Genomic DNA, 13,746 nt, shown 5'->3' on the forward strand with positions numbered 1-13,746 from the left:
GATGTTTTGGAGGACATTGATTCATAGGGTCGCCATGAGTCAGAAGTGACTTGACGGCACCTAACACACACACAGTAAATGCTGGAGCTCAGGTTTTCTCTCTCACACACTCTCTCACTCTCTCACTCTCAATCTCACTCTTGCTCTCTCTCTCCTCCACAGATCCCTGCAGGAGCACCGAATCGCCTGCGAGATCGGGCTGTACTACGTGCTTCATTTTACTAAGCAGAGGAACAAAAATGCTCTTCTCCGCTTGCTCCCATCGCTAGGTGAGTTGGCTTTTCACATCCCTTGTTTCTGGCAATGAGCTTGTCGCTGGGCTGAGCCTAGTGCTAGTGGCTTTGGTCGCCATTTATATATCTTGCTTTATAACTTCAAGGGTCTCCTAAAACATCTTACAAAAATCTTTACAGTACAATCGCACTGAATGCTAGAACCAAGACCAGAAACAATATGGTTTATGCGGAGTGCTAAGATCATTCTGGAAGATTGCTCCCTTGTCTTTGATCTTGCCCAATTGACTTCCTTTGGCACTGCCCTCCACCACCTCCTGTCAGTGGATCTCTGAGACGAGAACGTGGAGCTGAGCAGCTGGAAACTTGCTTCGCTCTTGGTGGAATCGACATTTCCCTTACAGATCAGCAAGAGAACTTCACCATCTGCTCTCTTGGACAGATGGAATACCTGAAAATCCAGACGTTATAGGCAGCAGGCTACTGTCAATTTCAGAAGAAGAAGAATTTCCCTCTAGATTCTTAGGTTGCTTTGGAGTTTCTGATTTATAAAATAGTGGCAACTGTGCACCTTGTAAATAGAAAGCATTTTGTTAATAGCTGTGGCCACCCTTGATTAAGTTAGAAGAAGAAGAGTTGGTTTTTATATGCCACTTTTCTCTACCACTTAAGGGAGACACAAACCGACTTACAATCACCTTCCCTTCCCCTCCCCACAACAGATACCCTGTGAGGTAGGTGAGGCTGAGAGAGAGTGACTAGCCCAAGGTCACTCAGCTGGCTTCATGTGTAGGAGTGGGGAAACAAATCCAGTCCACCAGATTAGCCTCCGCCGCTCACGTGGAGGAGTGGTGGATCAAGCCCGGCTCTCCAGTTCAGAGTCCACCACTCCAAACCACCGCTCTTAACCACTACACCACACTGGCTAGATCCTGAGATTTGGCTTTGGGGCAGTCCCAACATTAGCCTAAATGTTATCTTTGGGAAGACACCCTTTCCTGAGCACCATTCACCCCACATGCCATGCTGTATCCCAGAACTTTCCATTATAATTGGTCCAAGATCTCAGGGCCACCTGTATGTCTCTTTAAGTTTTTCACTTCCTGCTGAACTGTTCTCATCATCTCCCCCTCTTGCATTCTCGTTGCTTTAAATTTTACAGAGCTGTCTTGGTTTTTGCTGATTTTATAAAAGTTCGTGCTTTGATTTTATTTCTGTAAGCTGCTTCAGGCACTCTACAGGTTGAGTATCCCTTATCTGGACCGCTTGGGTACCCGAAGTGGTCCGTATTTCGGATCTTTCCATATATTGGAATATTTTGGAGTTTTTGCATATACATAATGAGATATCTTGGGGATGGGGCTCAAATTCATTTATGTTTTATATACACTTTTATACACCTAGCCTGGACATAATTGTAAACAATATTTTAAATAATTTTGTGTACACTGAACCATCAGAAAGCAAACATTGAACCATCAGAAACCATCTCACCAGAATACCTGTATCAGATGTTAAACAAGAGCAACAACAAACTAACAACTACAGGCTTTCAGTCTTCACCTACGATGCAGTGTACACTGTATTTTTTTAATTATTATTATTATTTAGGTGAGAGGAAACATTGAAAGAAGGCAGCATGGATCTGCCTGCATGCCGGCTCGAAGGGTCCGGTTTTCAGATATGGGATGTCTGGATAAGGGATTCTCTACCTGTATAGAATGCAAATATCCTAATATCCTAAATAAGGGATACTCTACCTGTATAGAGAATGCAAATATCCTAAATGTGTGTGTTCTTTGGAATTTTGCAGCAGAGACCTTCAACGACCTGGGCTTCAGTGACATTTTCCTGCACCTGCTCGCTGGTAACCTCACCCTCCTCGCCGATGAATTTGCACAAGAGGAGTTCTGCACCAGTCTCTTCGACAACTTCTTCCTCCCTGCCTGCTCAAGGTAACGTCCTGTTTCTGAAGCAGCCATGTTTGACGCTGCTGAATGTGAGAAACCTTGCACAGCAATGCCTGTAATGAAAGATCTCATTCCAAACATGCTGGCTTGTCCAAACTAGAAAAGCAAAAAACGAAAAGCCACACCCGTTGCTGCAAAAAGCCGGAAAAAAAACAGTGGCGCAGTGGGAAGAAGAAGAAGAGGTGGTTTTTTTATGCCGACTTTCTCTACCACTTAAGGAACAATCAAACCGGCTTACAGTTGCCTTCTCTTCCCCACAACAGACACCCTGTGAAGTAGGTGAGGCTGAGAGAGTGTGACTAGCCCAAATTCACCCAGCTGGCTTCATGTGTAGGAGTGGGGAAACAAATCCAACTCACCAGATTAGCCTCCGCCGCTCATGTGGAGGAGAGGGGAATCAAACCCGGTTCTCCAGATCAGAGTCCACCGCTCCAAACCACCGCTCTTAACCACTGCACTATGCTATCCTGTGAGCAAAGGTGGTTTAGGTAGAGGTCCTTGCAGGATTTGGCTTCCCTTCCAGTAGAGCAGGTGGAAGCCATCACACCTCAGAATGAATTGAGGTTTTTGAACCAGTGACCCAAAAGAGATTTTGCTTGATCCATATTTGGAGGTCTTTTGGGTGCCAAAGGGCTACAGCAACTGTGCATATTATTGTCAAAGCTGGAGCCATGCAAGTAAGCAAGCCAGCAGGTTGTTAGGTCCAAGCAGGACTCCAGACTTCCAGTGAGTGGTTTAATCCACACTGTATATGGAGCCGCTCAGATGGAAACGCAATCCTAAAAATGCTGGCTTGGGAGTAATCTCCATTGAATCGAACCGAGCGGAATTCTGAGTAGTAGAAAAGTTGGTTTTTATATGCTGACTTTCTCTACCACTTAAGGAAGAATCAAACCAGCTTGCAATCACCTTCCCTTCTCCTCTCCACTATAGACACCCTGTGAAGTAGGTGGGGCTGAGAGAGTTTGGAGAGAACTGTGACTAGCACAAGGTCACCCAGCTGGCTTCGTGTGGAAGAGTGGGGAAACCAACCCGGTTCACCAGATTAGCCTCCGCCGCTCATGTGGAGGAGTGGGGAATCAAACCCGGTTCTCCAGATCAGACTCCACCACTCCAAATCACTTCTCTTAACCACTACACCGCGCTGGCTCTCTAGTAGACCTGCTTGAGATGGCTCTCTGAGGAAGGAAGCCCAAGTCTGCATTTACAAAAGGCCCCTTGAGATCTAATTGGCTCTTTGAGTCACCTGGCTCCCACTGAACTGCAATACACATTGTGGCCTGCTGCAGTCGGGGTGCTTTATCACTGCTTCGTCACCAGTTCCACCTCTGCTTGCAAGCGGTGCAGAGTCACGCCAGCAATTAAAGCTAAAAGTTATAGCAATCTTAAGGCCACACAAGATGGTTTTCAAGGTCACTTGGCAATATCTGCAGCATCTTACTATATAATCCTGACAGCAGGGTCTGTATCTGTCTTTTTTTTTTTTTTTTGGGTCCTGTGAGCAGTGGCTAGTTAACTGTGTGTGGATTAGAAATAGTTATTAATAGCAGTGATAAAAATCATGAATGCTTTTGAGTGGGCTGTATACTGTAATCTGTTCAACTTTTATGCAGACACAGCCTAAACACAGACAAGGATATTGTCCATTATATTCTTTACCGAAAAACGTATCCCCTGCAAGAGGGCTTTGTTTGCTGCAGCTGCTGAGGAAACTAGAAATAAGAGCCTTAATTCAGTTGCTGAACCGTGTTGCAGAGATGGTTCGATATATACACTGTGGAGATTTTGGATAAGCTGTTATCTGACATTCTAGATAACAGTCCCCTACTCTTGCTGTGTGTGTTAAGTGCCGTCAAGTCATTTCCGACTCATGGTGACCCTATGAATCCATGTCCTCCAAAGTGTCCTATCCTTAACAGCCTTGCTCAGATCTTGCAAATTGAGGGCCATGCTTCCTTTATAGAGTCAATCCATCCCTTGTTGGGTCTTCCTCTTTTCCTGCTGCCTTCAACTTTTCCTAGCATGATTGTCTTTTCCAGTGGCTCTTGTCTTCTCATAATATGTCCAAAGTACAACAGCCTCAGTTTAGTCATTTTAGCTTCTAGGGTTAGTTCAGGCTTGATTTGTTCTAAAACCCTCTGAATTTTTTTTTTTGACGGTCCGGGGTATCCATAACGCTCTCCTCCAACACCACATTTGAAAGGAATCTACTTTCTTCCTATCAGCTTTCTTCATTGTCCAGCTCTCACACCCATATATAGTAATAGGGAATACGATGGCATGAATTAACCTGATCTTGGTTGCCAGTGACACATCCTACTCTTTCTAATCATAGTGAAACTAATAGTTTTCACTATTATAATTTGTATTTTTCTTGGAGATATGCAAAAATCCATTTTCATTTTATTAATTATTAATCGTGTTCACTTTGACTTTGATGACTGGAAAGCTGTGATGTCAGTTTCGTATTGCCTGCTCTTTCCTGTAGTCCCTTAACCACCTTGATCTTTCTAAGCATACCGCTAAGCACTAGTGATGAAAAATTGAAAACAAATGTCATTTGCTCATTTATATTCTTCTAAATTTGATTACTCTTTGACTCAGCCTTCCATTCTTCCGAGATTGGTAAAATGAGTACCCAGCTTGCTGGGGATAAAGTGTAGACGACTGGGGAAGGCGATGGCAAACCACCCTGTAAACAAAGTCTGCCTAGTAAACGTCAGGATGTGACGTCACCCCATGGGTCGGAAATGACCCGGTGCTTGCACAGGGGACTACCTTTACTTTTGATGAAGGTATCAAATAAGACTCCATTTTGTTTTGTTTTTCATTTGTTTAGAAACAAATACACCTCCCGAATAGTAAGCAGCCATTTTCTTTCCACCTTGTGGTTCTAAACAAACCTTTGTTGTGTGATGGTTGGACGCAAACAAATTTGACTGCCTCTTAATTCCTTCTGCTGCTTAACAGGAAGGAGAACGTACACAGGCATGTTCTGCGGCTGCTGCTTCACCTGCACCACAAAGTGGTGCCCGCCAAGTTAGAAACCTTGCAGAAGTCATTGGAGCCCACCAAGCAGGTAAGTGGTTGGAGAGGAACCACTAGTCTGAAAGTCCAGCAAGTGCAAGCAGCAGTGTTGCCAAGAAGAAGAAGAGTTGGTTTTTATATGCCGACTTTCTCTGCCTTTTAAGGAGAATCAAGCCGGCTTACAATCTCCTTCCCTTCCCTACAACAGACTCCTTGTGAGATAAGTGAGGCTGAGAGAGTTTGGAGAGAACTGTGACTAGCCCAAGGTCACCCAGCTGGCTTCATGTGGAGGAGTCACTGGGGATGTGGGGGGAGGGTAGTTGTAAATTTCCTGCATTGTGCAGGGGGTTGGACTAGATGACCCTGATGGTCCATTCCAACTCTATGATTCTATGAGTGGGGGAACCAACCCAGTTCACCAGATTAGAATCTGCCGCTCACGTGGAGGAGTGGGGAATCGAACCCGGTTCTCCAGATTAGAGCCCGCTGTTCTCAACCTCTACGCCACACTGTTGGGCCCACGCTTGTTTGGAGCCTCGGATCATATCTGCACGCATACAGATACATATCCATTCTGATTTAATGTGTGTGTTAAAAACACCCCCACTAATAACAGTATTTAGCTTCCTGCTTGTAGCAGCTGGGATGAAGTGTGATTAATGCTTTAAAAAAACCCTTCTCGTTACACAGAGTGGCGAAGCCGTGAAGGAGCTGTACAGCCAGCTCAGCGAGAAACTGGAACTACGCAAGCTCAGCCCAGCCCAGGCGGGCGACGCCCCGTCCATGGACTTGCCTCTGCCGACAGTCCCTACCCCAGCTCCACACTAAGCCGCGCCTTCCCTGATCCTGCCCAGGGAAGAGCCAAGGACGACGAGCCCACCACTACCTTGGGAGCGCAGCTCGAATCCCTCCACCATCTCTAGGAAACACTCTGCCTGGTCTGGGCTGCTGAACCTCAGCTCTTGCATCTCCTGAGAAGACAGCTCTTGCCGTGCAGGAGGCTTTCGTGGGGATGGCTCAGTGCGTCTCTTTTTTTAAGGATTGCAATGCCTTGAAACCAGATACAATTTCCTTTTTAAAAAAAAATGGTAATTTAATGAGCGGTGATGATTTGTGAAACTTGATTTCTTTTGGCTAGGGCGAAGAAATACAAAATTTTAAGGCTTAATTATTTGCATAATTTTGTACTTTGTGGCTTGTTTTTTCCTTATTGCTGAATCCTCCCTTTCGGTGGTTCTGCAGGACTTGGCTCCAGTACGCTTCTCAGGCTGGAGGGTGGTTCATCTATTGTAGTATTGTGTACTCTGACCGGCAGCAGCTCTCCAGGGCCTCCGGTGGGGAGAGGTCTTTCTCAGCACCTTCTGCTTAAGATCTTCTTGAGATTATCTAACTGGACATGCCAGAGATTGAACCATAGACCTTCTGCATATAAAGCACGAGCTTTATGTACCGAGGTTTGGCATCTAGGATGGAAACCAAATGCCAGATTGCTTCTAACCTTGGCCTCCCTGCTTTTATTTATTGTCATTGAGGAATCCCCCTCCCCGTTCCCCCTTCCTACGCTGCTTGGACTGTGCAGAGATGCAAGACTGCTTTGGAGGCTGGGAAATCCCTCCACAAAGATTAGCCAGAGGTCAGCGGCTGAAAAACCGCTGACCAGCCAATGAGCAGTGCCTGCAGCTATGGAAATGCTTGGGCAAATGTTTCGTGTGGAGACCAACCCTTTTATACACACACACACAACCCTAATGTCCTTATTGTCTTTGCTTTATGGCCTGTGCTTGCCTGCACATTTCACTTTCTACCTCAGGACATTCAGTTGCTGATTTAAGAGTAGCAGTTCTCTTACAAAGAGATTTCAAAGGGAGATTAGAAAGAGAGACTGCTGAATTACAACTAATAATGAAGCTCAAGACAATGCATTCTCCCGGACTGAGTAGAGATCTGAAATTCCTGTCTTATTACCAATGCTAATTTCTCCACGCCTCCTACCCCTCCGCATACCACACCTAATCCAATCACGCCTGCTGATGTCATGTGCTTCCTAGAGGCACCTGGTTGGCCACTGTGCGAACACACTGCTGGACTTGATGGGCCTTGGTCTGATCCAGCATGGCTTTCCTTATGTTCTTAATTAGGGGGGGGGGGGATTTACAGTAAGAGTTGTTCAACAGTAGAATCAGCTACCTAGGGAAGTGGGGAGCTCCTGCTCACTGGCAGTCTTTAAGCAAAGGCCGGACAAACACTTGTCAGGGATGCCCTAGGCTGATCCTGCATTAAGCAGGAGGTTGGACTAGATGGCCTCTTTGGCCCCTTCCAGCTCTATGATTTTATAGAACTTTCCTGATTTTAATTAACTGGATGGAAGGTGTGTAGATGGTAGTACAGGGGCTGTTTCCGTCTTATCATCGTACTGAGATTTTAGATGGTGTTTTTAGATTTGTAAGCCACTGAATCCTGCAGGAGGGAAATATTTTAAACCGACGGAATAGTGATTAGAAAGGTTAGGAACTTTTTTAAGAAAATGAGTGAGCTAAGAATTGTGCCCATGAATGCCCCAAATGGTTACCTTGTTACATGCTTAGAAACGGGGCAAAACCTGGCATATCTGGCAACCCTAAATAGCTAGTATGTGCTTATCTTCCACTAATTCTGATGAGCTAATCCTAAACTTGTGAGAGGAACCAAAATTCTCACACATCCATGACTGGTCAGGGTGTTCAGGCGGGATCCAGCTGGACTGAAATGGCTTTTCCACCACGAGGCTCTAAAGCAGGGGTGGGGAACGTCAGGCCCGGGGGCCGTTTAAGGCCCTTCGTGGGTCCTGGCAGATCTCTAGCTCAGAAGGATCTAAGACTGGCGATCCGCCCCCTCCCGCAGACAGGAATAGCCTCTATTCAAGGTGGATGTGAGTTGGTTTTGCTGAGAAAAGGAACCTTTTTTCCCCCTTGCAGAAGCGTCATTAGCTATGGAGCTGCTAGGACCGCCCAAGAAACTGTGTTAACCCTTTCCCACCCGGGCCATGGAGAAATGTATTCCCTCTGTACTACAAGAGGGCTGGAGACGGAAGTGGCGACAATGGAGGGGTTAAAGGGGGCAGGGCCAGAATGCACGGGGGGCGAGTTCTTAGTCAATGGGTCCTCATTTCCCCCCTGCAGGTGGAGGTAGCAGGAGCTGGCTGTAGAATCCGGCCCCGACCATGCGGAGCAGGAGCAACTCTGGCGTGTGGCTGGATGGCTACGCCCGGCTGGTGCAACAGACCATCCTGTGCCATCAGGTGGGCGAGTGCGCCACTGATTGGATGCCTGCCCCGCTTGCCCACGTGGGGGCAGCTGCCTGCTTGGGGCTTGGTTGGCTCATTTTTAAGTTGATAATTTTGTATGGCCCGTGAATGATGTTATAAATATCCAAATGGCCCTTGGCGGAATAAAGGTTCCCCACCCCTGCTGTAAAGCTTTCCATTAGTCGCCTCTGTGCTTCTGTTTGGACTCGCTACTCAGGTTTCTCATGGTTGGCTTTCGCCAAGAGGTTTACCTCCCAACAGGGTTGTAGTAATGTGCTAAGAGAGAAGACGGCACTAAAACGAAAGCACAGGCATTCCTACACAAGAAGCAGAGCTTTTTAAAAACTCAAGAGTTGGACCTGCCTCACACCTGACTGAGCCATACTTGGCTTAGCCATGGGATAAAGAAAAGTGGTTTAAAGCACCAAAACAAGATTGGAAAAGCCTCAGCATAACTCAGGGAGAATTTAAAAGTTCCCTTGGCAATGGTGCTCAGTGGGGGGAAAACCCTGCTGCATGAACAGATCATAGAATCATAGTTGGAAGGGACCTCCAGGGTCATCTAGTCCAACCCCATGCACAATGCAGGAAATTCACAACAACCTCCTCCCCACACCCCCAGTGACCCCTGCTCCATGCCCAGAAGATGACCCCCCCAAAAAAACTTCCAGGATCCCTGGCCAAACTGGCTCGAAGGAAACTTGCTTCCTGACCCCAAAATTGACAATCAGCATTAGCCTGGGCATGTAAGAAAGGGCCAAGAGAGCCAAACGCTGATGCAACCCTTTCTGCCCTCCCTCGCATGATCTGCCTAAGTTAACAGAATCAACATTGCTGACAAATGTTTTTTTGCAAATCTAGCCTCTGCTTTAAAACCCCCAAAGGCGATCCCACCACCTCCCAAGAAAGCCTGTTCCACTGAGGAACCGTTCTGTCAGCAAGCTCCTCATAATGTTTAGTTGAAGGCTCTTTTGGTTTAATTTCAACCCGTTTGTTCTGGTCCGACTTTCTGGGGCAACAGAAAACAACTCTGCAGAAGATCTCCATGTGCACCTCAAAGCCAAACGACCCTTTGCCAAATATATTTTAATTAAGCTTAGACATCTATTATGTGTGAGATAGTTAAAACAAGGGGCAGGTTCAATTGTAAAAAAAAAAAATCTTGCAAGCAGATTTGACGAAACAAGTTTTTTTCATTTGGACCTTTCATGTTCCTTGTCTTTACTGAGCAGAAAGAAACCCGTCTGTAGCCACTTCCTTGTTGAACTTAATCCAGCAGTGAGATTCTTGTGTCTGAGGCCTATCAAGTGTCCACACTCATGGGCTTGTACTTTTTGGTGTCCGCTGTTACAATACAGTAGGCCTGTCTCTTCTCTCCAGAGGAGCAGCACACAAGAGTTCCGGATAACTTTTCCTCTCTTGCTGAAGGTTGGCTAAAGGCTACCGGAAATGGTTCCCACCGTCTCTCCTCAGCTAGGCATTGGGGGGTGTTTGAGCAAGCACCGGGGGGCGCCTCCACATTCACGCTTTCCTTGGATGAAAACGGAGGGGAAGTCGGCATGGCGATGGTGCTCCAGGTATGAGTTACGCCACCTTCGCTGGTTGTGCTGGACTCCGGCACACTTTCAGAGGTGTCCTCCTTCTTGGAAGGGTCTCCGTTTTGGTTGTCTTCTCCCCCAGATTTCTTACCCAAAGCTTTACCGCAGCAGTTCTTGGCTGACGAGGGTCTAGGCTTTGTGGTGCTAGCGGAGGATGCTCTGAGCATGTTCCCGGTAGCTCCTTGCAGAGACAAGTTTGGGCTGGATTCTTCTGCCACGTGCCACACTTCTGTGCTCGCCTTCCTTGACTTGAAACTGTTCAGCTTCTGCAAGACTGCTGCTGAGAAGCTTGATTTCGAGGGAGGGGCTTGCTGCTGCAGCTGGGGGATGTGGGGAAACGCTGCCGGTGTGGAAGGGGGAACCGTCTCCGCCTCGTTGATGAGCACCAACTTGTTGATTTTGTACATCAGGCTTGTGAGTCCGTGAGGGATGGTGTTCGGGTGCTTGCTTCTCAAGAACTCGCTACCAACGGGGCAGCTGGCATCCGTTTTGGTGTTTTCCCTAGGTGTAAAGGGAAAAGAGTATATTCAATTTGAACATATGAACATAAGAAAGGCTGTGCTGGATCAGACCAAGGTCCATCAATTCCAGCAGTCTGTTCACACAGTGGCCAACCAGGTGCCTCTAGGAAGCCCACAAACAAGACGACTGCTGCAGCATTGTCCTGCCTGTGTTCCCCACCACCTAATATATTCAGCATGCTCCTCTGAGAAGGAGCAGAGCATATGAACACATGAAGCTGCCTTATACTGACTCAGACCCTTGGTCCATCAAAGTCAGTATTGTCTACTCAGACTGGCAGTGCCTCTCCAGGGTCTCAGGTAGAGAGGTCTTTCACATCACCTACTTGCCTGGTTCATTTAACTGGCGATACCAGGGGTTGAACTGGGGACCTTCTGCATGCCAAGCAGATGCTCTACCACTAAGCCACAGCCCCTCCCAAATTTGAGTGAAGCGGAGCACCTTCTCCTGTACAGATTTTCTTTGAGGGATTCAAGGTGGGCTCTCTTTCATCTTCCAGCTTCAGGAGATAAAACTGTGTGGGACTCAGAGACTTTTCCACAGTGAAGTTTCCTTAAAGAATACCCTCCGCTGCCGTACTCACCAAAACACATCACAGGATGGAATGGCACGTTAGGAAAGGGCACCCATACAAACCTACTCATGATCTCAGATCAACCATTGGGGCTCTGCTTTATGCACCCACTGTTGTCATGACTCCCCACCCCAGTTTTTGGCCCCAGTCTCTACCCCTGTTCAGTCCATGACTAGCCTACGCATCCTGCCATTTTTAACACTATTTCCCATCATTGCCTTTACCAAAAGAAGAAGAAGAGTTGGTTTTTAAATGCTGGCTTTCTCTCAAACCGGCTTACAATCACCTTCCCTTCCCCTTTCCACAACAGACACTATGTGAGGTAGGTGGGACTGAGAGAGCTCAAAGAGAGCTGTGACCAGCCCAAGGTCACTCAGCTGGCTTCATGTGGAGGAATGGGGAGACCAAGATGGTTCACCAGATTAGCATCCGCCGGTCATGTGGAGGAGTGGGGAATCAAACCTGGTTCTCCAGATAAGAGCCTACCACTCCAGACGACTGCTCTTAACCACTACACCTTACAGGCTCCCTTGGTGAGCCTCAATCCGAAAGTTTGTGGGTGCAAGAGGAAGGAGGTTAGAATGGCTAGGAGAATCGGCAGAAATGGCCTACGTTGGCATGACTGAATGTTAGTCGTGGAATATAATGGCTGGCTCGTTTGGCTGAGGAAATGTGGAGCCCTGTCACAAAAGGACACGCCTAGGGCGATTACTCAAACCAGCACAGTCAGCTCCAAAGATATCTCTGAAACATTTTGCGCCCATCAAAGTACAGAGCTCCGTTGTCTAGTGTGCTAAGTTCCTATATCCATCTTCATTCCAACTTTGCACGGGAGCCCTGTCCCTTTTGTCAAAAGGATTCTCAAAACAAATGGTGGGAGCCTAGGTCCACGTTTGGGACATACACCATTTTTTGGGTTTTTATGGCCAACAAGTCACATCTGATTTATGGCAACCCCTGGTGGGGTTTTCAAGGCAAGAGACGTTCAGAGGTGGTTTGCCATTGCCTGCCTCTGTGTCACGCCCCTGGTATTCCTTGGAGGTCTCCCACCCAAATACTTGCCAGGGACGAGGCTGAGAGTTTGTGACTGGCCCAAGGTCACCTAGCAAGCTTCCATGGCAGAGTAGAGATTCGAGCCTGGGTTTCCAAGCTCCTAGTCCGACACCTTAACCTCTGCTATCCAGATGTTTAAACCTACGCTGTGGAAAGGGAGGAGAAAATAAGCCTACTGTCAAACCAAAGCTTGAAAAAAGCTGAAAGGGTTGAGGAAAATAATATTACATAAGGAAAACAAATCTCCCTTTCCCTAACAGCTTATCCAAAGCATCATCACAGGATGCATTTCGTTTGGGGCAATTGTTCTGTACAACCAGATCCCCTGTTAGATTTGGATGCATTCTTAATAGTAAAAGGATGGGGCAGGCTTCAGGCCTTTGTCCCTGCAGCGCGAATGTGGGTGTTAGTGGGGCTAGGTGTCCCTGCTTCTGACTGTCCGATGTTAGAGGGTATGTTGTCGTCATACCTTTGAGTCTTGTTTTTCTCCCATTGATATCGAGGCATCTGGGTGGACTGGTGAGCTGGCTTGAGCGATTTCTGGCATCCAGGCCCAAGGTAGATGGAGCGGAGCTGTTGCTTTACGCTTTCCTTGCTGCAATGGAATATGGTCTTTCCTGGGGAAACAGACAGCTTTGAACATAAACCATGCTGGGTCAGAGCAAGTCCAGCAGTCTGTTCACACAGTGGCCAACCAGGTGCCTCTAGGAAGCCCACAAACAAGACAACTGCAGCAACATTGTCCTGCTTGTGTTCCAACGCACCTAATATAATGGGCATGCTCCTCTGATCCTGAAGAGAAAAGGTATGCATCATGACTAGTATCCATTTTTACTAGTAGCCATGAATAGCCCATCCCTCCATGAATAGCCCTCTCCTCCATGAATAGCCCTCTCCTCCATGAACATGTCCACTCCATGAACATGTCCACTCCATGAACATGTCCACTCTTAAAGCCTTCCAAGCTGGCAGCCATCACCACATCCTGGGAAGGGGAAAATGCCATAAGATGCCATAAGGATCTAGAAAGCTTCCTTATCCTGAGCTGGGTGCAGGCAAAGTACAGGCAGGTTAACACCTGTGTTTGAAATTGATGGGGGAGATTGATGACCTGATCCAGCAAGGGACCTTCTTATGTAATCCTGACATGGCCAAGGGTCCTGTATCCCGTTTCCTATACTCACTCAAATGTTCTAGTAGGCCACAGAGACCAAAGCCTTCCCCTGCTGTCCGCCCCTCAGCAACGGATATTCAGAGGTGTCTCTGCCTCTGTCTAGGGAAGTTTCCTTTAGCTATCTCACAGCTAACAGCTGTTGGTAGACACAATTCTTTTTTTTCTAATCCCTATTTTATCCATATATCTATGACATTTTTATTCCACACCCCTTCCACATAGCTCAAGGCAGCACACGTAAGGATCATCCTCCTTCCTTTTGCCCTCATGTTGACACCAAGAGGTATGTTAGGCTGAGACAATGACTGGTCA

At 47.2% G+C, this 13,746-nt stretch overlaps 1 protein-coding gene across 1 annotated transcript in view; it reads left to right on the plus strand.

Annotated features, from left to right (window-relative positions):
* NELFB (negative elongation factor complex member B) overlaps window positions 1-6,058 on the plus strand; it is a 28,615-nt gene extending 22,557 nt beyond the window's left edge. The window contains exons 10-13 of the mRNA XM_056860147.1: window positions 163-269; window positions 2,047-2,188; window positions 5,174-5,282; window positions 5,921-6,058. Coding sequence (XP_056716125.1) covers window positions 163-269; window positions 2,047-2,188; window positions 5,174-5,282; window positions 5,921-6,058 — 496 coding nt within the window. The remainder of the gene's footprint in view (window positions 1-162; window positions 270-2,046; window positions 2,189-5,173; window positions 5,283-5,920) is intronic.
* The last annotated feature ends 7,688 nt before the right edge of the window (window positions 6,059-13,746 follow it).

The sequence above is a fragment of the Euleptes europaea genome, chromosome 14 (genome assembly GCF_029931775.1).
Source record: "Euleptes europaea isolate rEulEur1 chromosome 14, rEulEur1.hap1, whole genome shotgun sequence".
NCBI lineage: Eukaryota > Metazoa > Chordata > Lepidosauria > Squamata > Sphaerodactylidae > Euleptes > Euleptes europaea.